At 43.7% G+C, this 26,916-nt stretch overlaps 1 protein-coding gene across 2 annotated transcripts in view; it reads right to left on the bottom strand.

The window, feature by feature from the left end:
• The window catches only part of EPN3 (epsin 3), a 43,718-nt gene that overhangs the window by 14,648 nt on the left and 2,154 nt on the right, over positions 1-26,916 (bottom strand). For both annotated transcript variants that reach the window (XM_015410734.1, XM_015410735.1), the window contains exons 2-3: positions 17,805-18,521; positions 15,235-15,353 (exon numbers count right to left, since the gene is read on the bottom strand). In XM_015410734.1, the coding sequence (XP_015266220.1) occupies positions 15,235-15,353; positions 17,805-18,384 (699 nt within the window). In that variant the 5' untranslated portion in view covers positions 18,385-18,521. The remainder of the gene's footprint in view (positions 1-15,234; positions 15,354-17,804; positions 18,522-26,916) is intronic.

Raw genomic sequence — 26,916 nt, 5'->3', positions numbered from 1 at the left:
GTGGGGGATGCATAGTTGAATGCATGTCTACATCTGTGTCAGCTATGAGTGCAGCTGGCTACTTTTGAATGCAGATCTCCCTTGTGGAATCAGGATGTTTGCTCTCAGTGGCGAGGTATATCACTCTTTATCCCATGCCTTCACAAAGAAATACTGTTCCCTTGAATCTTCATGATTGCCTCAGATCTCTATTATATTCATTGACAGGTGGAGCTGAAGAGCCATTTTGCCTGGAATCTCCAGTAAAGTGGTTATTATAGAGAATAATAGCTAAAGTATTGAAGTGCAATGTCTTTTGTGTTGTTCTCCTGTCTTTTTAAAAGCTGGTTTGTAAAAAATATATTTGGCTTGAACAAAACAGCCCTAACCTTTCCAGAGTAGAATGGGAAAGTACTATTGATATACCTGGCAGATTGGTGATGTGACGGGTAATCCCATGCCATTCTGGGTTGCAATGCAATTACAAAATTTCCTGCAATGCAGTCTCTTCCCTCATCATTTTTAAGCAGCTGTGATTGCTAAGAGGAAATGTGATGAGGAACTGTTTAATTAAAAGGATGATTACTGTATAAGAGGGAGAAACATTTCATTTTGTTGTCATTTACTTTGTTTGCAAGCTGGAATTTAAAAAAAAATATTTTTAGCTCTGCTGGTGTGCAACAGTGAAATAGCATGACTGACAAACCAGTTTTTAAAATAAAGAGAAAATAGTGGATTACAAAGAGGAAATGAGATTAGGAAATTTAATACCAATGATGGGAAGGGGAACAAGAGCTTCTACATTTGTTGTTTTGCAGGAATGGCTTGTAAATTCTTGTTTGAAACTTTTAGTTCACTTAGTACAGCCAAACAGGACAACTGACACATCATTTAAAGAAAGCTCTACCCTGTGCTGGGGAAGCTGCCTGAAACTGACTACAGTGTTACATTTTCACATGAAGAAGAAAAAAGCAGCCCTTTTTGGCAGCTTCTCCCAAGGCTTAACATATTTGCAGAATGCATGGGTGGTGGGGGGAGAGCAAAAAGGAAGATCACAAACGGAGTTCTTTAACAGGCTTTCTGGTGACAAATCTGAGGGGGACCAATAATGTGTCATTTTATTTTGCCTTTGCTATAGGGATGGCTATCACAGGACTGCAATGGGAATATAGGGCTATATTAAGTAGTGCTATATTTAACTGGAAATATTTTAACCATTACTGTAAGCTGCCTTGAACCACAAGGAAAGGTGGGATAGAAATGTTTTAATAAATAAAATAAATGTCGTATGGATCCACAGTTATAATTCTATTTCTGGCTGATAGAACAAGACCAATGGCAGTGCTAAAAAATCCTTGTTGTGGAAAGTACTGAAAGTGACTTGCTCGAGGAACCATTTTTCCATGGCAGAGGTAGGAATGAGACCTAAGTGTACAATACTGAAATCGAATCATCTGTCCATTGTACTTATACCCAGTAATGCTGTTATATTTTAAAGCTAAGCACATCTCAGGCTGGTCATTGTCTTGGTGGGAGACCCATGCAAGGTACTCTGAGCCGGCCAAAAGAAGAATTTGTTCAGTCACACAGTCGAGTCCGACTCTTCACGACCCCATGGACCACATCACGCCAGGCCCTCCTGTCTTCCGTCGTGCTCCAGAGTTTGCTTAATTTCATGTTCATTGCCTCAACAACACTGTCTAACCATCTCATCCTTTGCCGTCCCCTTCTTCTTTGACCTTCAATCTTTCCTAGCATCAGGGTCTTCTCCAGTGAGTGCTCCCTCCTCATTTGGTGGCCAAAGTATTTGAGCTTCAGCTTCAGTATCTGGCCTTCCAGGGAACAGTCAGGGTTAATTTCCTTTAGGATTGACTGATTTGATCTCCTTGCAGTCCAAGGGACTCTTAAGAGTCTTCTCCAGCACCATAATTCAAAAGCATCTATTCTTCAGCGCTCGGCCTTCCTTATGGTCCGACTCTCTCAGCCATACATTACTACTGAGAATACGATTGCTTTGACCATACAGACTTTTGTTGGCAGGGTGATGTCTCTACTTTTTATTATGCTGTCTAGGTTTGCCATAGCTTTCCTCCCAAGGAGCAGGCGTCTTTTAATTTCATGACCGCAGTCACCATCTGCAGTGATCCTGGATCCCAGGAACGTGAAGTCTGTCACTGCTTCCATGACTTCCTCTTCTATTTGCCAAGGAGTGATGGGGCTGGATGCCATGATCTTAGTTTTTTGGATGTTGAGTTTCAAGCCAACTTTTGCACTCTCCTCTTTCATCCCCAGCAAGAGATTCTTGAGGTCCTCTTCACTTTCTGCTGTTAGAGTGGTATCGTCTGCATATTTGAGGTTGTTGATGTTTTTCCCAGCAATCTTAATTCCGGTTTGTGATTCATCCAGGGCAGCATTTCGCATGATGTACTCTGCATGTAAATTAAATAAGCAGGGTGACAATATACATCCTTGTCGTACTCCTTTTCCTATGCTAAACCAATCAGTTATTCCATATCCGGTTCTAACTGTCGCATCTTGACCCTTATACATCCTTGTCGTACTCCTTTTCCTATGCTAAACCAATCAGTTATTCCATATCCGGTTCTAACTGTCGCATCTTGACCCTTATACAGGTTTCTCAGGAGACATGTGAGGTGGTCTGGTGCTCCCATCTCTTTAAGGACTTGCCACAGTTTATTGTGATTTACACAATCAAAGGCTTGAGCATAGTCAATGAAGCAGAAGTAGATGTTTTTATGGTACTCCCTTGCTTTCTCCATAATCCAGCGAATGTTGGCAATTTGAGCTCTAGTTCCTCTACCTCTTTGAAACCCAGCTTGTACTTCTGGCAGTTCTCTATCCACGAACTGCTGAGATCTAGCTTATAGGATCTTGAGCATGACCTCGCTAGCATGTGAAATGAGTGCAATTGTGCGAGAGTTTGAACATTCCTTGGCATTGCCCTTCTTTGGGATTGGAATGTAAACTGACCTTTTCCAATCCTGTGGCCACTGTTGCATTTTCCAAATTTGCTGGCATATTGAGCACTTTAACAGAATCATTTTTTAGGACTTTGAATAGCTCAGCTGGGATACCATTATCTTCACTAGCTTTGTTGTTAATAATGCTTTCTAAGGCCCATTTGACTTCACACTCCAGGATATTCGGCTCAAGGTCAGTGATCACACCGTCTTGGTTGTCAAGGACATTATTTCTCCTTGCTGTTCTCTGGAAATCCATATTCAGTTGGGTAAATCTTTCCTTTTCACCTCTGCATTTTGCTTTCCTTCTTTCCTCAGCTATTTGTAAAGCCTCACCAGACAGCCACTTTGCTTTCTTGCATTTCTTTTTCTTTGGGTGATGATTACTGCCTCCTGTACAATGTCATGAACCTCCGTCCATAGTTCTTCAGGCATTCTGTCTATCAAATCTAGTCCCTTAAACCTACTCTTTACCTTCACTGTATATTCATACGCGATGTGATCTACGTCAAACCTGAATGGCTTAGTGGTTTTTCCAACTTTCTTCAGTTTAAGCCTGAATTTTGCAATGAGTAGCTCATGATCTGAGCCACAAAAGAAGAATTACATATAAATAAATAATTTACTGGGGAAAGAGGGAGAAATTCTTCCATGGCCCACTGCTCCCCAGGAAACAGCCCAAATGACTCTTTGCCCAACATTAGTCTCTGGTAAGTCTTCCCCAATTACAAACTTGATTTTAAAATAAAATTGCTCCTTTAGACTTAGATTTTTACTTCATTCCACTCAGATACCTTGCCTGTCCTGCAAGCTATCTCCTTGCTTGGAATGGGTTGTATCGCTAGTAGAGTCACCTCTGTTAAAAATCCTTGGAAGTTTGTTCCTGAATGCATTGTTTCATTGTTGTCCTAGTACAGTATGTTTCCAGGAACTCTGTGAGTCTTTTTGTAATCCTAAGAACAATACATACCAGTGTCCTTCTTTCCTATCAGTGTAGCTCTTTATCCATTCGGGGGGGGGGGGATAGGTTTAGAACCTTTTTTTTAAAATGCAGCTGATCTGCACCCAGAAAGGTACTGGCCTCTTTAAACTATCTCTAAACATACAGAAGTGTGCAAAGAGTGGAAAACTGAGAACCCATCACGTTCAGTACTCTGTGCCCTGACCCGGATAGCCCAGGCAAGCCCAATCTCATCAGATCTCGGAAGCTAAGAAAGGCAGAGCCTGGCAAGCATTTGAATGGGAGACCTCCAGAGAATACCAGGGCGGGGAGGCCAGAGGCAGGCTATCAAGCCACTTCTCTGTCCTCTGTACCCCAGTAGGAGTTGCAAGAGGTTGCCATGACTTCCAGGCACGCACGCACACACACACACACACACACACACACACATGCAAGGATACCAAAAATAAGAAAAATAAAATGTTCAGGTCTCTGTAATTTGAAATGGCTGAATATGAATATGGAGTAAATTGCTAACTATTTTGATTTAAAAATAAACACATTGGGAAGGAAAATGAAGGGCAAAGCAAGGTTTAGAATGTGAGAACACTGAGAAACAGGATCACATCAAGGGTGCCACAGTTAAACTTATATTTATTCTAAGGTGCCAATTTTCCCATTAAAATCCCCAAAGTAAAGCACAAGTCATGAGAGGCCATGAGAACATCATGTAAGAAGAGCTTCCACCAGACGTTTTCGGACTTTAGGGGGTATTTTCTGGCACAGCAGGTAAGGACTTGAAACCAGCAGTAGTGATCAGTGTCTAGTGGCAACACAAGGATTCAGCTAAGGCATATCTAGATTAGGTTTTTTGTCTTCCAGTTTTCCATTGCATAGATTGAATTCTTAGCAGTTAAAGGCTGAAATAGCAATGGGATTTCCTGTAAAACAAAATGTAGCAGAGTGGCTTTGAATTATACAGAAGACTGAAAGTTAAGTTATGGAGCTCATGGCCAGTACAGTACTAAACTATTTGCTTTGTGCTTGTGCTTATAAAACAAATGCATTATCCATTATTTTTAGATACTACCAGAAGCGTTAATAGGTGGATTTATTTGGAGGATCATTCCTTAATCATAAGCATCAGAAAGCCATTAGACTAAACTTTGTTTATGGTCAGAAAAAAAATTGATCTGGCATTCTGATTTTCAAAGATTAACTAGAGAATAGCTGCACACTTAGTAAAGGGTTGTTACTTATTCATACTCTTTATGGAATATTTTGAGAACTCTGCCCACATTATATACAAACAATGGTGACAGCTAGTCCATGGGTACAATGGAGAGCAAATTAGTTGAGCATCAAATAATTCCTGTTCCGATAAAACTCCAGATGGGTCATTTGTCCATTTTTGTGTGTGAAAAGGCAAACTGTTTGTCTAAACATTTTGGTAGAGTGGTTAAGAAGAAGAAGAGAAGAGATTGGATTTATACCCCGCCCTTCACTTGGAGTCTCAGAGCGGCTTACAAACTCCTTTCCCTTCCCCTCCCCACAACAGACACCCTGTGAGGTGGGTGGGGCTGAGAGAACTCTGACACAAACTGCTCTTTTTCAAGGACAGCTGTGCCAGAGCTTGTGACTGACCCAAGGTCACATCAGCAGGTGCAAGTGGAGGAGTGGGGAATCAAACCCGCTTCTCCCAGATTAGAGTCTGCACACTTAACCACTACACCAAACAGTGCGGACTCTGATTTGGGAGAACCGGGTTTGATTCCCCACTCCTCCACTTGCACCTGCTGGATGACCTTGGGCAAGCCATAATTCTGTCAGAGGTGTTCTCTCAAGGACAGTTCTGGAAAGAGCTCTCTCAGCCCCACCTACCTCACAGGGTGTCTGTTGTGGGGAGGGGAAGGGAAAGGAGTTTGTAAGCCACTCTTCCAACTGAAGGGCGGGGTATAAATCCAATCTCTTCTTCTCTTCTTCTGAACAAATATCACTAATTTATGCCTTCATTCTCATATGTGGAAAAGCAAAAGGAAGGCTTTTTGAGGAGGATGAACAATTGCAAGTCTGTGTGTATGGGTGTGTGTGTGCATATGTGTTGATTACTTTGTATAAATAAACTAGAATCCATAAGTGTTACACTTGTTTTGTTTGTCATTTCAGTCTGAAAACTGAATTTGCTGTGTAGGAAAATACAGGGTTGGGAGATCTGCCATTTGGCATCCCTGACTTGCTTTCCAACTCTAATAATTAAGGTAATTACACGGATATGACTGTCCCCATGATTATAATGTGGCTGTAATCAACCCCTTAATGCCCTATACATTTTGTTTTACTAACACACTGGATGGAAGGATTGTCTATAATTAGCTAGGTTAAAAGGTCGATTCCAGGTTATTAACAATCTTTCTTGGCTTTCACCACTCCCTATATCACCTCCCCTGTATCTCCAGGGACTGTCTGATTTGTCAGGAAGAAAACAAGCATTGTCCCTAGAAATGGTTTTCTTAGTTGAAGAGAACTCACTGTACTCTAAAACAGAGATGGTCTTAACCAATAGGCAACTGGGGCAGCTGGGTGGGGCCCAACCACCCACAGCCCCTCCTGTACCCCAAGAAAGAGGGAAAAGACAGGCTCCTGCCACCCCCTGAGCCCACCCCGTTGGGTTCCAGTGGCTGAGGCTCCCATCCTTCTCACACAGGGTGAGAGACACCCTTGCTTGGCCCTGGTAGAGGGACTGGTAGTAGAGTAGCAGTGATTTTGGGGGTCCATCCTGGGCTTCTGTCCAGGGCCCCAGAATCACTAAGACTGTCTTGCTCTGAAACATAATATGGGAAGTAAAGGAAACTGAGAGAGGATTGTCGATATGTTCTGTAAAGAAATAGCTGTGAAGTCTGAGTCAATTGTTTACAAATGTTATTACTGAAACAAGGGCTACAATCATCCTGGAAGCTTGCCGCGATCTGGGCACGCCTCTAACTGCACCAGTTTAAAGTGTTGCGGGGCAGACCAACCAGACAGCACACCCTGGGGTGGTTTCCCTGTGTGCTTGTCTGTTGGTCAGGCATTCACATTATTGCAGTGCCTCAACCATGGAGTGTGCTGCCCAGTCGTTTTTAATAATGCAGGTGGGTGCATGTGCATATGCACTCATGCACATATAGGCAGTAACCATAGTGTGGCTGGAGCAAGCGTTTTAGTTTCTCCTCATTTGTTCACAGAACTGCCTACTTTGCACACAAGCAGGTAAGGAGACTGAAATTAACATAAGAGTGAAATAACAAGCAATGTGGTATAATGGTCGGAACACAGAACCAGGACTGGGGGGATTGATATTCCAGCTCAGCCATAAAACTCACTAGGTGATCTTGCACCAGGCATCATCTATAAGACTAATGTATGCTACAAAGTTATTACGAGGATAAAATAGCACCCTGAGCCCTGTGGAATAAATTTTTTAAAATGCAATTTGTTTGAGTCTTGTAATCCCTTGTCTTGTGAACTAATCAACATACACGCAGTGGTCAGAGAAGATATAGCAAGTCCCTGGGCTTCACTGGGAAGGGTTTTGCTCTGTTTTTGATAACTGTTTTGTCAGGACTTCACTGAAAGCCAGAATGCACAGATGGCATCTAATTTATCCAAGCATAAGGGCACACTGTAGGCATAATTCAGTGAGGCTTGAGAAGTCCTGAGTTAAGAAACAGGGAAAGAAGATTACTCCACATGACAGAGAATGGCCCAGGTTGGTGGAAGTACTACCACATCCCATTGGCCATTCTAGGCTGTAAAGAATGCTCACACTTCTCTACCTCCCACCTTCTCTGCAGCTGTGAAAATTCTAATAGCAGTGCTGGATTTACGCATAAGTTAAATAAGCTACAGCTTAGGGCCTCACAATCTGCTGGGGCCTCAAATAAAAACACAATATAAAAATGATTTCAAATATTAAAAAGGCGTATATATTTTAAATTTTTCTGAGACCAGCTGATGTAATTTAAAACAGTAGGGGGCCTCTGGGTTTTGTATAGCTTAGGGCCTCAGCAAGTCTAAATCCGGCCCTGTCTAATAGATAGAATTCTGAAAATGTTCTTGTTCTATATACCCTTCCCCTTGGAGATTACATCTCAAGGATTTCTTCCCATTTTACCTGCACATAAATCTGCATTTGCAATTACACAATTGTCCTACACATATCTGGATTTTGCAGACCTGTTTTAATTTCCATACTAAAATTTGCAGGTATACATTCACAGAACTTGTGGTCTAAACACATCATAGGAATAGCTGGTTATAAGAGAAAATGTTGCTTTCTAAGAGCTCCTGAAGCCAACTTGTTTTCCCATTAACCCAGCTTGCTTTCCCTGCAGTCACACAGCTACAGTCGCCAACCTCAAGGTGAAGTCTGGAGATCTCCTGGAATTACAACTGATTTCCAGAGCATAAAGATCAGGCTCTGCCCCCATATCTCCACAAATTTCCCAACCTGAAGCTGGCAACCTGTAAGGAATGTTATTTTAAAAATTTGTGGAGACCCAATTCAGCTGAGGACCACTTTTCAGGGAGAGGTGTTCATGCCTTCCCTCCAGCCCTGTTTTCCCACGATGAAAGCTATTTTCCCCCAGGGTAAAGCTATTTGTCCCAGTTTGGACCTGCACCATACAATGTGGGATATTCTTAAAGCCTATTTGAGGAGCCACATTATAGCCCATGAATCTTTTAAAAAGAAAACTAGAAACAAAGATCTTGCAAAACTTGAGGAAGATCTACAACTTGCTCTAAGGGAATACGCAGAAAATCTCTGTTTTGTATGTGGATTTAAATAATAAGATTTAAAATAAAAATTAAAAATTAAAATATGAAGTAAATAAATTTAATCATAGCAAGCAAGATTCCACCTTACTTGTATAAAACAGTCCTTTTGGGAGACTCTAAATGCCTGCAGCTATTATCACTGTTATGGCAAGGGGACAGGAGAAGGCTTCTCTGCACCCAGTGGTCTCACTGAATGTGGAGAAGGCTTTTGATAAGGCTACACTGTAACTATTTGCACCATGTTTTATACAAAACTAGCAGTAAAGCCCGTTGTGAAAGCAATACAACGAGATCTAGAAAGAGGCTCTGGGGGAGTGCTCTGGCTTTGGGCAAACAGTGTCAATTTGCTGTGGTGACCTCAGCAGGGTATAATGACAGAGTCCACTGTTTTCTCCAGAGGAACTGATCTCTGCTACCTGAAGAGCAGTTGTAATTGTGAGTGATCTGTAGCCCTCACCTGGAGATTGGCAGCAATTGTTACCCAGGACAAAATGGCTGGTTTGGAGGGTGGAGTTGGCAACCCCATCTCCTTCCCAGCTAACCATGAACCTACCATTATCTGCCCCTTTGACTTCAGCTGACTTCTGCCCTCCCTTCTGCAGAGCAGTTGTAATTGTGAGTGATCTGTAGCCCTCACCTGGAGATTGGCAGCAATTGTTACCCAGGACAAAATGGCTGGTTTGGAGGGTGGAGTTGGCAACCCCATCTCCTTCCCAGCTAACCATGAACCTACCATTATCTGCCCCTTTGACTTCAGCTGACTTCTGCCCTCCCTTCTGCAGAGCAGTTGTAATTGTGAGTGATCTGTAGCCCTCACCTGGAGATTGGCAGCAATTGTTACCCAGGACAAAATGGCTGGTTTGGAGGGTGGAGTTGGCAACCCCATCTCCTTCCCAGCTAACCATGAACCTACCATTATCTGCCCCTTTGACTTCAGCTGACTTCTGCCCTCCCTTCTGCAGAGCAGTTGTAATTGTGAGTGATCTGTAGCCCTCACCTGGAGATTGGCAGCAATTGTTACCCAGGACAAAATGGCTGGTTTGGAGGGTGGAGTTGGCAACCCCATCTCCTTCCCAGCTAACCATGAACCTACCATTATCTGCCCCTTTGACTTCAGCTGACTTCTGCCCTCCCTTCTGCAGAGCAGTTGTAATTGTGAGTGATCTGTAGCCCTCACCTGGAGATTGGCAGCAATTGTTACCCAGGACAAAATGGCTGGTTTGGAGGGTGGAGTTGGCAACCCTATGTCCTTTCCACGCAACCATCAGCCAACCTTTATCTGCCTGTCTGTCTTAAGTTTTACATCCCCCCCCCCAGCCTCTGGCTAGGGAAAGGGCAGTCTTTCCCTGCAGTGGGAACCAAAGCAGCTGCCATCATTCTCCTCTCCCCCGTATGATCCGCACAACTACCCTATGAGGGATGTTAAGGTTGAAAGTGTGTGAATGGTCCATAATCCCCCAGGCAGCTTTTAAGTGAGGACATATGTTACCTCAGAATACAGCAGTTCCCATATGCAACTGAAAATGCCAACTGCCTTGCGGGGGGTGGGGAGTTTGAGGTGTGGAATGGAGTGAAGTCCAATCAGCTTCCACATGCAAAAGACCTTGAAATGCTGGGTGGGACTGCACAAAGCAGCCAGTCAACCCAGCCAGCGTCTTCTGAGTGGCAGTTCTTCCGGCCAAACACTAAAGGGGCCAAATTTAGAATGTTCACTACTCAATTATATATAAGGAGAGATGGGACTGCCCTTAGAATTTATAAAACTGATAAACATTTTGTACAAAGATCTAAATGCACAAGTGTTTACTAATGGACCTTGTTCTCCAACCTTTTTGGATCTGAGATTACAATTTACACACACACACACACACACAAAATAATCCTGCTAGCTCACAGAAACCCAGATAGATCCTACAAATTTGGTCTTGTGGACCACAATAATTGCTAGAAATGTGCTGCACCTGGAGGGATGCTGCACGTGAAGGGACACTGTTTCTATAGGTTAAGGACTTGCACTGTCATTGTACCATTCTGATGAGAAGCAGGGAAACCGACTAACTTTGTCCTGGCGTCCTCTTTTCAGTTCTCAGCTATCAACCTATACTTAGGCCATATACCTTGAATGTGGAAACTCTCCTTGGGCCAGATACTCTCTGTTTTATGGACTGCTGTTACTGCTAGCTTCCTATCCTGAAATACTGAAAAGCTATAATTCCACCACATATAGAAACTTGGACAGAAGAACCAATGGATCTTCCAGTAAAGGAAAAAGTGGCATTTAATATTTATTAAAATCCTGCATAGGCCTGCAAGACGGAGCTCTTCCACCAAGCGTTTGAGTGAGATGCCACATTAAAAGCCCGCCATCAAGACCCTTATGAAACCTCGATATAAACCTCATTTTATTTGTTTGGGTAAGATTTACTCCCCATCTCCTTTGCTTCTTTTCCCTTCTGTTGCATTTCTTTCTTTCTTTCTTTCTTTCTTTCTTTCTTTCTTTCTTTCTTTCTTATATTTTCCCCCCTTCTCCCTCGCTTCCCCCCCCCCTTCTTTTTAGGGCTAGGGGAAGAGGGTAGATTTATGGCAAAGGCTGGGTCCAGGAGAGGAAAAGGTTGTTTAATAGTTGTATATTATATATTAAACAGCAATAACTTTTAAATAAAAAAAGAAGCCACTGGCTTATGATCACAAATGGTCCATACACAGGCTGAACATTTCCTTCTTCCACCCTAGAATGTGGCTTGCCTTAACAATACTAAATACTTTGGTTTAAGGACAGATTACCACTTTAGAGAATGACCGTGCCACAAACCTTGCAGACCAGCTATGATCATTTGCCTAGTCAATGCAATGAATTTGATGTATGAATAGGAGATGAATAATCACGCCTCCTTTTCTTCAATTAATTTAATAGCACTGCTTACTAAAAATGCAATTTCATAAATCTATTTCTCTGTACTCAAGAGTCCATAAACCAACTCTTAATAATCATTTTTTCTCTTTCTCTTCCTGCTTCATTTTCTTTGCATTCCAGCTTTTTAATGTTCCAGGTTTTATCTCTGAGCTGGTGCTCCCATCTAGTTAATACCTTGATAAGCTTCCTCCTAAGACTCTTGCTGAGTCTTCGTAGATGAATTTAATGAATAATTGGGTAGATGACTCACCAATCAACACTGCAGATTGAAGACCCTGCCACACAGACATAAACGCTTAAATAACTATGGGTGGAGATAGTCAGACATTCTAAGTATGGTGGAACCATGCTCTGAATTTGCTGCCATGACAACAAATGCATCAGAATGTGGCAAATGTGTATTAAAGTCACTTTAACAAAGTCTGTTTGTCTTCATCCTGTGTTTTGGTTTCTTTTTACCTTTGGGGGTGATCTCTGGGCTTCTCAAGGAATTTCTTTCCCATAATGCCTTATTGACACAGCAAAAGTTTCCCAACTTTTCAAGAACCAATGTGGACAGACAGCTGGGATTCTGACACTGACAAATGTCTCCCACAGCTCCTCTTGACTTTCAGGTAATGTATAAAAGCTTTCCCTCTAAGCAAGCAGACATGGGCTATATATCAATCAAAGGCCACAGAGAAGTGCATTATGTTAAAATGAAAAGCAATAGAGGGTGTGTTACCCATTTGATGTCTTCATTTTAAAATATGTAAAAATCAGAGTAAGTGTTATGTTTTAGGGCAGACTACAGTACAGATGCCTCTGAGAGCGCATTCAGAGGAATATCATACTAGAGGTATAATGTCCTGTTATACACCTTAGTGGTGCAGGCAACCCAGGCTAATTTACAGGGTTTGCCTTCAACCCCTCCGCTTCCAAAGATAAGATGATCAAAGTGAGCCACCTGTGGAAATTATAATTCAGCTCCTCCAGGGATTAAGGTAGGATCTGGTTTCATCAATATCTGTATCCTTGGTGTACAACACTATATATTTTATGTTAATCTAAGAAAGAATATACTAGTGAGATGCTTCCAGTTAAACCTGAACCAAAATAAGTAAGCCATGGGATGGAAACCTATAAGTCCTTGAACCGCCATTTCGAGGCTGGAGCTCTCTTTCCTTTACAGCCTCTCCAGTAGGCTTCCCAAGTCCCCCCGGGGGGCGGGGAAACCCCCACCCCAGAGGCCCGTTCCCCGCCGCTGCCGGATGGGGCCCCGGGGGGAACTCCTCCCCGACGTGCGCATCACCCGGAAGTGACGCGACCATGTCGGGCACGCTGGGGGTGAGGCCACGGCCATCCGAGGGGAAACTCTATGGTTTTCCCTCGTATGGTTGTGGCCCCGCCCCCAGCGTGCCTGGCGTCGTCACGTCACTTCTGGGTGACGTGCATGCGGTGCACGCGCGCGCAACAGACACCGGCCAGGAGCCCCCCGCTCCCGGCGAAAATCCACTTGGCAACCCTACTCTCCAGTGTCACCAACCTCCTTTGTGACAAGAATGGCAGTCAGAGAATCTCAGGTTGTGTTTCTGTGTGTAAACAAACACTAGAACTACCTGCAAAGGGAGAAGCAGATCTGCTGATAGGAAGTTCTGGTGCAGACAAAAAGGACATGACTACTGTTCTGCATCTCTGGAAATTGTTGTCGAGTAAGCAACCCCCAAAGTAGCTTCAGATGTTCAAGTGCAGTCAACCAAATGTGACATCACTTTCACATTTAGCAGCCGGTGCTTCTGGTAATGCACAATGAAAAGCTTGTGCAGACAAATTGTGTGTGCAATAGAAGCAGATTGAAAGGGAATTTCTGTAAACTCAAACAATAAAAGAAAAAACAACAGATTAATGGAGAAATGTTTCTGCATTTGGTTGGTAGTGCAGAGATGGGGTAGAACCCCAATTATTCATTAAAAATCAAGAGTCATCTTCCACAGATACCCAAATATTAAGATACACGTGCAAGATGTGAATGTGCCTGTATATTCTTTCCTCATATGATACATCCAGTAGTGTCTTTAGGATGCACTCATGAAAATGTAACAGGATCATGCAACTAGCATCCATTTATGGATTCTTTTGGACATGTTCAGTCCTATTACTCACACTGCCTAGGGAAAATAGAGTCTTCCTTAGCTGCTACAAAATCAACAAAAGAATTCTGGGTACATACCAAAGAATTAAAAGCTAAAATAATAGAATCCTACATATAAATCCAGGGGTACAATCCTCTCAGCATTGATCACGACAATGGCATTTATTTCTATACCTAAGAACACAGGTTTAGCCTGCTGGATCAGACTAGGGGTCCATGTAGCCCAACACCCTATTTCACACAGCGGCCAACCAGCTTCCCTGCAGGACCAAACAAATGGGGCACAGAGACCAAGACCCTCCCTTTCTGTTGTCTCCCAACACTGGGATTCAGAAGTCTGCTGCTTCTGTATACGGAGGCTATATATGTGTTACTCCCAGGTATGTCTGTGTCTCCTCTGCCTCCCTCCCTCCCTTTCTCTCTCTCTCACACACACCAGTTTAGTCTTCCAGAAGCCTTCAAAAACAAAGTCCTGAATATGTATCTCAAACTGGATTCAATTATTTTTCTTAAAGATGAGTCTAAGGGATGTTTGTTGTTGAGAAAGCTATTAAGAAGGAATAATTCATGTGCACTGTTGCTATGTCTATAGAATTCTGTCTTATGGATTTGACTCACACTAGTTTACCAACCTACGGTCATAGGTTCACTTGTACATACAGTCCATTAAAGCTAAACCTACAAAGCAATACATAGCTATCCTGGCTGCATCCACACAGGGATCTTTCTTTGCATGGGTGGCGAGAGGCCCCTGCAGTAAAGAGGAGCACCCACACTGTGTTGTGGCCAATCTGGGCATGATTCATTGGTTCCTGTTGTTTTCTCCTTTGAGCAAGAGAAAATAAAAAATTCATTTTCTCCCATTCAAAGGGGAAATTATGTTGTGGCTGCAGGGGGGGCATCCATTTGGATATTCCGACCACAGCCACTACTGGAAGGGAGGAGCTAAGATACACTTTCAAAATTGTGCTGGGCTGTTTGCTCCTGGATGACATGCTCCCACTTTGGCCCTTTAAAGGGGTTTCCTCTCCCTGAACTATGCTGTAGCCTTACAAAGGGGGAAAGCGGGGGAGGGGGTTGCTGTGGGGTGCCACTGCAAATACAGCTGCATCTGTGCTTGTGTACATACATGACAGAGAAAAGGGGGAGGAGTGAGAGTGGGGAAGTTCAGTTCAGTTCAGTTTAGTTTCGTTTACTGAGGAAGTGGGAACAGTGAGTAGAGCAAGAATGAGGCATGTGGATGCCATTTCTGCCTATTCCCATCCCACTTGCCACCAGAGGTGCCTTTTTGCATTCACATGTAGATGCCACCCACATCATGGTCTCCTAAACTGTTGAGGCTTGTGTGGAGCAGCCAATAAGAAACCAAGACCATACCAAGCAATACTGGCATTGAAAGCATTCAGAAATCTCAGTCAGACGTGATGGACTATGCTGTTCCCCCAGGAAAGGAGAAACACCCCAACATTACCTTCTCTGCTTCTTCTCGACTCATGGCCAGGGCAAGCTGCAGTTGAAGCTCCTCTTCTCCTGTAGTCTGTGGTCTTGCCTGTTCCAGGTCAGAACTGAACCGAGGAGACGAGGAAGAGGCTGAGGTATAAAGGGGAAAGCAATTTAAACGGCAGTCAGCCCGCTTGGTTCAAATTCCGATTCAGTCAGGAAGCCAGTTGCTCTCTCTCAGCCTAATCTGCCTCACAGGTCTTTTATGAGGATAAAATAAAGACAGGGAACACAGTGTAGCAGGGCAGAACCAGGTATGCTTGAGGTCCTTGGAGAAGACAGACAGACAGATGCAACAGTTTCTGAATGTGATATTTTGCTAGAAGGGCACCCCCTTTTATCAGTGGCTATTCCCATTCTTCTTCAGCCTATCTTTTGTGTGTTGATTTGATCCGATACCCTACAATTTTAGGCTTAAAAATAATTTCCTCTGCCCAGTGTGGTATCATAGTTATTTATATATTCATTTATTTAAATATTTATATCCCATTTTTCCTTCACGCAAGAGCCTGAAGGAAGCTTGCATAATATAAACTAACAGGTATATGAGCAATAACCAAGACAATTTTAAAAATAACTTTAGAACTGTATACACAAATAAAACATCACAAACCAGAACAGGCCCTGCATTCCAAAACCAGTCTCTACATATACTCCACCCAAGTCCCTTCAAAATAATGGTGTTTTGTAAGACCTCCTGAAAGCTCCAAGGGAAGATGATTTTCTGACCTCTTAAGGAAAACTGTTTGGAAGAACAGGGGCTACTATCAAAAAGGCCAAGGATAAGCCAAAGCAGGCCTTGCAGCCCTGAGAGATGGAACAGCCAGTAAAAGCTATTGAGTGAAATGCAGATATCACAAGGGTACAGACTTGGAAGAGACTGTCTTTTAGGTACATGGATCCCAACTCATGAAGGGGCTTTAGTGGTAAAAATTAGCAACTTAAATTGAGCCCGGTAACAAGTAAGTAGCCTATGCAGGTGCTGAAAAACAAGTGTTACGTGTTCACGTGTCAGTTTGCTCCAATCAAAAACTAGGCTGTTGCATTTTATACCAATTGGAAGTTTCTGAATTAGTTAAAATGTAGGACTATGGCATGGGAGAATGAAGTTTAGATCTTCACTTACTTCAAAAAGCTGACTAGACTACTTTAGGATAATCATTCTCTCTCATACTTATTCGTTTTGAGAAAGATCTACATATGTCACCCTGAGCTCACTGGAGGTAAAGATAAAAATGGGTAGGTAGACAGACAGACAGACAGAGCTATGATCAATGTTCCCTCTAAGCTCTGGAGTCTTGTGAGCAAAAATTCTACTTTGTGAGCTACTGGCATGGAAGTTGTGAGCGAGCGATTTGACTACTGCATAAATTAGTTTGCTCTGGAGCCATCCTTCCTGAGCGAAGACAAAAATCTGTGAGCCGGAGGCTAAAAAACTGTGAGCTAGCTCACACTCACTCAGCTTAGAGGGAACACTGGCTATGATGTGTCTTTTTAAACAGAGAATGCTGAATATCCCATCAAACTGCAATACCCAGGATTTGGGGATGGCAGGCAAAATTCATATAAAACTGATACATGTTTGCAGTGTGAATATGCCAATAAGAAAACAAAATGAACATTTTGAATCTAAAAACTCAAGTCACAACTTCAGCAGCTAGCAAAGATTCCAAGGACTGGAATCCTCTAAGATAAACATGCCCTTGGTGTTTTATGATCACATCAGCATTTGTTCTAATTGTAACACATTCTTCGGAACACGCTGTTTCCCTATCAATTAATAATGATGCAAAGACACAGAGTGAAAACAAATTAGAGAGAACTGTGAGACTGAGGGCCAAATTGCACATTAATTTGTGATTTCCCAATGTTTGCATTAATCTTAAAAAGCAGGCATAAGGTGAGTGTGATTTAGAAAGGGGCCATGGTGGTAGGGCAGAGGGGGATTAAACCCTTTCCCTCCCGTGTCATTTCCTGGTGACTGCACACATTTTTAGAACTAGGACTATATACACAGCAGCCACTAGCCAGGGTATGTAGACAGAGCTTTAAAATGTGCACATGCAATCACCACAAGTGAAGGAGGAGGGATATGGAGGGACACAGAAGAGCTTCTGCACTCAGCACAGGTCACAGTGTGCCTCTGTAGACCCATTCTGGCCCCTGCCTGTTCCACCCACCTGCACCTGTTTGCCACCAAATGTTCCCAAAGTCCTACCCTTCCTTCCTCAATCTCTATTTTGCAAAAAAACAGAGCAACAAAAAATATGTCCTGCAATAATTTTTGTTTGCATTGGAACTGAAAATACCATATGCATTTATTATACCCTTGAAATTAAAATGTTCTTGGTGTTGTTGTTTTTTGTGCTATTCTATTCTAGGACTATGTACTTCAGGGTCCCCTCAGAGGAAATCAAGAACATTCACATATGATATGTGAGTTGCACCCAGACCTCCATTGGCAAACTTGCTGGTGAGAAATACTGTTGCATGCATGGAACCATTACATCCACCCGTATTCTGTCACGCTGCAATACTCACAGTTGAAGGAGGATGGAGAACCTCTTGACCTTCCATAGTCATCGCCATACTGTGAAGCTCGTCGTCCATAGGAAAGCTGCTGGCTGTTGCTGCTGCTGATGCCCATGCCCTCAAGAGACATCCGCTCCTTGGTTTTCAGGGCATAAGTTCTCTCCTGCTTCAGTCTCTCCTCATCCTTCAGCAGGCTCATAACCTGCTTGACCTTCTCCCGAACATTTATGCCCTGGTCCTTGCCATCACGGTCTATGTATTGGAACTCCTTTAGAGTCTGAATGGTGTACAAGTTCTCCCGGCACTGATGAGCCACTTTCTCTGAGCCTGTTTTGATGAGGTAGTCCAGAAGAGTCAATGCCTTGTAGACGTGACGCCAGTTCTTGCCGCTATCATTCAGCCGCCTCCAGATCATACCCATGACCTCTGCAAATGCCACTGTGTTGAAGGTCAAGTCTGCAATCTCAGACATTAAGGAACTAGGAGGCCCCCAGGGATCATTGGAAGTGGCCTCACGCACCTTGATTTCGGCCTCAGAATAATTGTGCACAATGTTTTTTACCTGCCGACGCAAGGCAGACGTAGTCATGGCTGAACCCTGGAGGACGTTCTCAACTTACAGTAAGAAACAAAGCAATGGAGGAAAAATGGATAGGAACTCAGAGGGAGAATCAAAGCCCCAGCACCATCAACTAAACGGCATTAGTTTTCAGCGTGTAGATTGATCTGGAAAACAAGTAAAGAGAAATACATTAAAGCTGTTGACCAATTTAAATGTTTTAGTGGATTGACTGTATACAGCTGTAAGTTAGTGTATGTAAATCGGAATCTTAATTTACCTATATTGATTTTTTTTCCTACCAACCTCCAGCTTGGTGTTTTCAGTGACTGCCCCTCTAGAATCCAGCACCACCAAAGGAAGACAGCTCCAGGCTAGCGATGAGTTAGTAACTGAGTAGTGAGTACATCTGGCTGCATCCTTTAAGACTGCAGAGTTTTAAACTAACTTGTTGAGTTGCAAATTGCCACTGGCTCTATTAAGACGAGGAAGCAAACGGGCAGCCTGCACCACTGATTATACACAACTGTATATTACTTCACAGTAATAGATGCTGCCAATCTTTATCAGTCTGAGGAGCTACATGTTCAGTGGTTACCTTCAGTGGGAAAAACTAGTTTCAAACTGTGATTTGAGCAATGCCTTTGAAAGATGTAGAAACAGAACGGGGAAGGGAACTGCCTTTGTGATGATCTAGTATCCCAGACTAGAACTGGAAACTTTGGTGGTACATTGTCTATGAAACATAGACAGGATTTCTACAAGACAATCCATCATCTAGAAAATGTTTAGAGATAATTGCCCTGTTCCAGGAATCTGCATACAAAAGTAGACATCCATGAGCATTGTACAGCTGATAAGGGTGTGTGTGTGTGTTTGTATGTTGCCATCCACATTGTGATATTCATCCAGGTTCCACTGGTTGGATACCTCTTTGGACATGGGGATAGCTGCTCAGCCACATCTGAGGCATCCAGATATGACATACAACATGAATCAGAGCTAATGATTCTATCTAACTAGCAGGGGTTTTTCCTCAAAGGCTCACAGTGGGTTTATAATATGTCAAAAATAAATGCTCTCTAGAAGAAAAGACATAAAATCCTGTGAAATTCGACTAAATTAAACCCATTTTAAAAGCCTCCATATTGGCACCATATTTTATTTATGAAGTGCCTAAAATTAACTGGCATTGTAGAACATATTTTATAAGGAGATAATTTTCTGCCCACAAGCTTACAACCTAGAATAGTCTGGTGCAGTAGGAGAAGGGAGGGTGTGGACAGAGGAGTTTACACAAAGCCCTTTAGTTACATCATGGCACGCATTCTTTGGGGACCTGCCTTAGATAAGACTATTTAGATTTCACAAAGGAATCAGATTCTACAATCTTATTTCTGACTTCTCTTTCTTTCTCTGCACTATTGATTTAGAAAGGGCAATAAATAAGGAAGGGGGAAAGATTTAGTCACCTTTCCCATTCCATCTGGCCATGCCTATAAACGCAGACAGAAGGCCAATGGTGCAACCCCCACACTCAATAAAGTCTTGTGCTCCCATTGTAACCAACACTGAAATCCTATTGAAATCAACAGGAAACCCATGAAAGCAGTAAGGTTACCACCACGAAAAGGACTGCCGTGACTCAGCAGTACTGAAACACATGGGTCTGGCATTTTCCTCAGTGGATGGACTGTATGGGTAGTGCCAGTTCACTTAGCCATAGATACACATATGCCCCAACAGTAGATGTACTGTGCACAGTAGGTAGAATTGTCACACTGACAATCCAGAGACTCTTCCCCCAAAGCTGTTGATGCAGCCATGATGTGAAGGACTAGAGGGAGTACTCAGCTGTTTGGCAGCAGCTGGTGGGGGGGGGGAGAGACAAGGTGCATTACTGAAGCAGCAGTCCAGGCAGGGGGAAGCTCTGTCAGTACTGGGCAAGTGGCCAAATCCTGCCTCTGGCTCTACTGGCCAATTTAAAGGGGAAAAGGAGTTTCTTGGTTGCCAGTCACTGATGGGGAAGGGACACAAGCTCCAGATTTGCTACTGTTCCCCACTACATGGACAGTCTACACACTGGGGGATAGTAAGAATGGACCTTGGAAGGACCTACCACGCATTTATCATATTTGTGGCAGACATGCTGTGAGCCTATCTCCATGACTGTAGATCAGTGGTTTTCAAACTGTTCTGGGGAACCCTGTGTTTCCTTGGGAAGCTGATTGATTGATTTTTTAAAAAAATATGTTCCAGTTTTCAACCTACAAGCCTCCAAGAATGCCAGTAACAACCATTAGAACGTGCTAAAATCATCACCATCAACATTATAAACAGGATATGTCCTATAAAAACCTAAACAACTAGAAAATAAAATCACTCTAATCTGCCACTTGAAAGATAATAAAACAGGTACCAGGCAAATGCCCCGGTCATCTGCAATGCATACTATTATCTAACCAGATGTGGAAAAGGCTCCCTGAATGTGAAAAGTTAAAAAAAAATGCTGTTGTGGTAGACCACAGAACCACAGGATAAGAAATAATCAAAATCCAGATAGCTCATAGAATTAGAGTTGGAAGGGGCCATACAGGCCATCTAGTCCAACCTCCTGCTCAATGCAGGAGCAGCCTAGAGCATCCCTGACAAGTGTTTGGCCAGCCGCTGCTTAAAGACTGCCAGTGAAGGGGAGCTCACCACCTCCCTAGGCAGCTGATTGTATTGTTGCACAACTCTTACCGTAAAAAAGTTTTTCCTAACATCCAGACGGTACCTTCCCACCCGAGCTCCAGCATTCCCAATCTGACCTGAGGGAGAATTTGTTCCTAACTCCAAATTTGGTAACAAATTATATCCTAAGTAAACTACAAAGCAAAGCTGATCAGATTAATGGATCCATTATCTCCTCCCATAAAAATGTTTCATATGAATCATCCCCAAGCCTGAAACAATATTACAGACAGAGGTCATTTCGGGGGGGAACGCGGGGGAACGCAGTTCCCCCGGGTGAGGTGCAGGGGGCGGGGCACATGACAAAGCCCCGCCCCCTGCTTCCGGCCACCCCGCTTCCAGCCCTCATTCAGCCAGGAGGAGGCAGGAGAAGAGGGAGGGTAAGTTGCTTCCTCCCCGCCTCTCCCCACCCCTGCCTGCCTGGGGCCAGGGAGGGCCTTGGCAGGGCTTCCTCGCACTCCCGCTGGCCTTGCAGGTCCACCGCCGGGGCCCTGATGTCAGGGGGTGTGGCATATGCTAATGAGTTATGCTAATGAGTTCCCCTAGCTCTTTTTCTACGAAATGACCCCTGATTACAGACAATGGACACTGAAGAATTCACAGTGCAATCTTGAGCATGGTTGTATACTCAGAAGTAAATTCCATTGAGTTTAATACAACTTACTTCCTACTAAGTGTGTTTAGGATTGCATCCCTACTATTGTAGTTGTAAAACCTGAACTTCAGCTACTGAAACACTGGTACAGTAGAAAAGAGTAAGAGTCCAGCAGTACCTTAAAGACTAGCAAAATTTGTGGTAGGGTATGAGCTTTCGTGACTCACTACTAGATTCTTATTCTTTTCTACTACTACAGACAGACTAACATGGCTACCCATCTTGAAACACTGGTGATGAAAGTTGACCTTTAGTTATGAGTCCAAAATTCTGTCTCTTGGATAATTTTTAATTCTGCCATCAAGATCTAAATGTTGGGAAATGTCAAGGACATCCAGACCTAGACAAGAAGCTGGTTTTGGCAAAATTTCTCTTTAGCCCTTTTTGTGAATTGGTCTTTCTGTTCTACATTTGAAGGACTGGGGATGTACAGAATGATGACTCCAACTCTGTATCCTGAACTTAAACATCTAGAGAGGATTACAGGAGTCTTCTTGAAACTGAGTTGCTTCATCTTCTTGAGTCCTAGCCTTAACCTTCCTAAATGACTCAGAATTAAACCTCTGCTCACAAACTTCATTTCCCTCGTGACTGGAAATAGGTGGCCATAAAGCACATACCTGGGAAGCATGAGTGACTCCCAAACCAGCAAAATGAGTCACTATCCGTAATTCTCTCTGGAGCAGCTCCGCCCTTTACAAATGGGCATGACTTGGTTATATACATCCTCAATGTTTAGCTGCCCTTCTCCACCCAGCAGAGAGCATCATTGTGAGTGAGTCAGGGAGAGAGAATCTGGAAACTGCGTGCGCACACACTTCCCTATATTGATTTCTTTACACAATCCAACCCACATACTGTTTTTAGACCTTAGTGCAGCTAAGTGCCAGGAAAAAAATGACTGCAGCCAAGCACAGCAATGCATATGGGAAGGGTGAAGAGAATACATAATTTCACAGTTGCTTAAAAAGTAGGTTACAAATAAGAACAACAGAGCCACCTGAACCAAGCTGACTTGTAACTGCTACGTAACATGTTGACCACTAGAGAGGAATTCAGATGATGCTCCTGTGGTCAGCAGGGCGCAGTGGTAAAGTGTCGGACAAATCCCCACTGTGCCATGAAGTTTGCTAGGTGACCTTGGGCCAGTCACTCTTTCTCAGCCTAGTCTACCTCACACGGTTGGCGTAAGGATAAAATGAAGAAGGGAGGCTGATACATGTCACTCTGTGCTCCTTGAAGTAAAAGTGGGATTAAGAATAATAATAAATAACTATTCTAATTTACTTGCATGAGGCCGCACATGCAACAGCACAATGCCACCTAAGGAGGCCATGACTGAACTACTCATAATCAGTCAGCATATTAGGTCACAGCCTGAATTTCTGAGGTGCAATGTGACAATACCCTAGACTGGAATGTAGTGTGCTGCTCAGGTCTAGAAACATCCAGCAACCTTATTTATGGCAGCAACAGCAGTGCTATCGGGACATAATACTAGGGATAAAGGAAACCACTGAGCCACAGCATGTGAGAACACAGGTGCATTGGGAGTGGGCCCCATTGGGACAGGAGACAGGGAGTGGATCAAAATTTGCAATAGAAAGAAGGGCAGGGGGAATTGTAGAAAGCAGCAGGGAGAAAGTTAAGTAGCAAGGAGAGGACATGAATGGAATCCAAAGGACTGGAATTAGTGTGGTTGGCCCCACGGTGGGTGTCAGGGAAACAAATGAAGAGAATTACTAAGATATGAGGTACATTGGCCAGCTGTAAGCCAAAGTTCTGCAGAGTCCTTGAAGCTGTAATAGTAACTGGAAAGTATACTGATGCAGTTTGTGGCCCACAGGAACATACGGAGAAGACACAGATTGAGGGGAACCAGGAGGCAAGTGTGTGTGTGCATAGGGGGAGTAGCACTGGGTGGACAGAGCGGCATTATGCCTAAGGAAGCAACATTCATGCCAGATCCAGAGATCAGCATTCTCCTTCTGGCTCCTCCAAGGTTACAGATAAGCTTCCACCTTGTGAAAGTGCCTCCCCTTCTGGCAAACACTGTGCAATTGCTGAAAGTCCTTTAAACTTAAGTCTTGGGTCAGGACATTCCTTTCTCCCAAACACCTGGCTCCTTTCTCAGGAGCAGCTCCAGGTATAGGTGCAGCAACAGCACTGAGTTAATTAAGGCTGAGAAATACATAGATTTAAAACCCTTTCCTAGACATTTTAATTCAAATGTATACAGAAAGAGAATCTCTTAAGTGCCAGGGGGCAAGGCATAATATACTACTGTTCACCTGGTACAGCCTCATAAACCTGTCTTGAGTGACACAGGTGGACTACGTGCAGTAATGATCACTAAGCAATAATTGGCCTAACTACATGTTACATTTTCCCCCTGGGACCTTCCTGAGTTTATGCAAGCAGCAGTTGTGTTTTGAGTATGTGCTGGGAACCGCAATCAGGACCATGGTGTAAAAGAAGAAGGGGCTTCAGCCTCCCTCCCCTGCACTGTTTTCCCAACCCGAATCAGTCCCCCCGGGGAGGCCTGCTAGTATTTGCCTCATTGGAGGCTCCACGTGTACTGATGGGGTACACCTAGGCTTCCAACACCCGGTCAAACAGCCCCTCCCCCCCCAGGCTGTTCCCAATTGGGGGAAATAGCACATGTGGGGGGGGAGAAGTCTTCCTATGTACCATGGTCCCATACTGCATGGAACCCTCGCATGCCCTGGGGCACAGGCAAAGGACTTGGTCCTTAGCACAGTCCTCATATTTTGCAGACGTGGTAATAATGGTCCTATAACAGAGGACACAAGGACTTCAAGGCTGCAATGAGCCCTGGCACTTATCATTTTAACCCTGGTAAGAGGAGCGGGAAAAGAGAGTGTACCTGGAGTAATGCCAAGGCTGTTAAAAGCAGCAAGTTTTTATCAAACACAATATCCCCAGGAATACAAAGAGAGGGAAACAGAAACTGTGTGGTAGATAAGACAGCAGCACCAGGAAGCTACATATGAATTTACTGCAGTGACCTTGAATGGAAGAGCTGTCAGGTGGAGAGGACTCACTGAGAACAGACAGGCACTCAGGGCAGCCCCAAGTTCTCTCTGTCAAAATGCCACATTCCAGAAGACAAGCAGCAAGAGAATCACTCCTCTGCTGTGATGCAAACTTCCTTAGGCTCCCTGTTCCTACAACCCAGACAGGGCAGACCACTTTCGATCTGGATTTCCACAAGACCAGAGAACTTCCTGCTGGATTCTCCCTCTCTAGTGACACAACACTGTCACCTTTTATGGGGTGCCATGTATTTCAGAGAACCAAATAGGAAATGGTGACCTTTAATCCAGAACTGCATGATCTGAGGGAGAACATATCAAGGAACATCTGGAGGAGAAAAAATTAATGAGGGGAGGGGAAAGAGGGGAATATGTTAAATACAATCCAGAGGGGTAGCCATGTTAATGTACTGTGACCAAATCAACAAAGAGTCTGGTCACATCTTTTTCTTTCTTTTCTTTTCTTTTTGCCATCAAGTCACATCTGATTTATGGTCATCCCATGGGGCTTTCAAGACAAGAGATGTTCAGAGGTTGTTTGCCATTGCCTGCTCCCCATCTAATTCCTTGGTGGTCCCCCTTCCAAATACTGACCAGGGCCAACCTTGCTTAACTTCTGGGATCTGATGAGACTCGGGTAGCCTGGGTATCCAGGTCCAGGTGGCGGCACCTTAAAGATGGACAAATAGATTATGGCACTGGGTTTCACAAGTCAGCACCCACTTTATTGGATTAATAAAATAAGAGTAGAAGGTACTATCTTCTCCTATCTATCGGCTCCTGTCTGGTGGAACGAGCTTCCAGAGGAGATCCGGGCCCTGCGGGACTTGGCACAGTTCCGTAGGGCCTGTAAGACGGAGCTCTTCCGCCAGGCCTTTGCATAGGAGCCGCCACCACCATTGTGCCACCACCAAGTTGCCATCTATGACGGTGGATTAGATCTATAAGTGAACCGGCCATAGGAAGACGCCTAGGTGACCAAGAACCTATGTTGTCAGGCTAGGTGATAAAAGGATCCCATCTTGGAAAGATAAGAATATCTAGAGCACCGCACTTTATTTATTGATTGTTTTATACTGTTTTAACTGTTTGTTATGGCATTTGCCGCTGTTGGAAGCCGCCCTGAGCCCATCTGGGAAGGGCGGGATACAAATCAAATAAATAAATAAAATAAAATAAATTCTTGCATTCACCCCTAGTTACCTTTGCATTTACTTTTCTTTCTCCATCATTGTCTCCCCTGCAGTCAAAATTTAGTTGGTAAATTCCTCAGAGCAGCAGCCTCTCCTTCCACCTCCCATTTAAACTACTTTATAAAGTCCCATGGACACTGATGATGCTATAAAGACTTGACGAAAACAAAGAAGGTAGGTCAGTCAGATTGAGTAGGAAGCAGATTGGGGATGCCAGTGGGCAGGGTGTGTGAGAGAAAACTCTAGTCGGTGGTGTCAAATTCATTTGTTAAGAGGGCCGGATCTGACGTAAATGTTACTCTGTCAGGCGGGGCCATGTGTGCCATAGAATGTAATGCCAGATACTGGAGATACAAGCTATATAAATGACACAGACAAACCCAATTAACAATTTTTTTTTTACTCAAAATACAAACAAAAGCAATTGATTCCTAGAACTGAAAGCAACTGATTTACTGGGGAATCCATAAAAGCCCCAATAAATTATTTAATCATTTAAAATAAAATAAATTAAAATGTATTTAATAATTTTTCCCCAAGGGATACCATAAAAGGGGGGGTATCTTACATTTCCATACAAATTAATCACTTTTTGTATATATAGAGAGCACTTTTAGGAGATGAGTCATCATCCATGACATATGGTAGGGTGGGCCAGGCTAAGCAACCATCCCTGGGTGACCCAGATGGCAGGTCCTGGCTCAGGAAGGGGGGGGTCTGAACCTGGTTCTCCCAGAGCTCCCCCAACTCAGTTCTCATCCCTCCTGCATTTCCCACAGAAGCAGCAGGGCTGAGGGGAAGGCCTGAGGGAGAGGCTGTTTCTGAAACCTCCAAGGGGTGCTTTTTCTCCTCCTGTGACCCCTTTTCCCTCATGGGCTGAGAACAAGTGGGGGGGGGGGGGAAGGGCGGCTGACACCCCCCCTCT

Source organism: Gekko japonicus, unplaced genomic scaffold, assembly GCF_001447785.1.
Source record: "Gekko japonicus isolate JY-2015 unplaced genomic scaffold, Gekko_japonicus_V1.1 scaffold15, whole genome shotgun sequence".
NCBI lineage: Eukaryota > Metazoa > Chordata > Lepidosauria > Squamata > Gekkonidae > Gekko > Gekko japonicus.
This window is presented reverse-complemented; position numbering and strand designations above follow the sequence as displayed.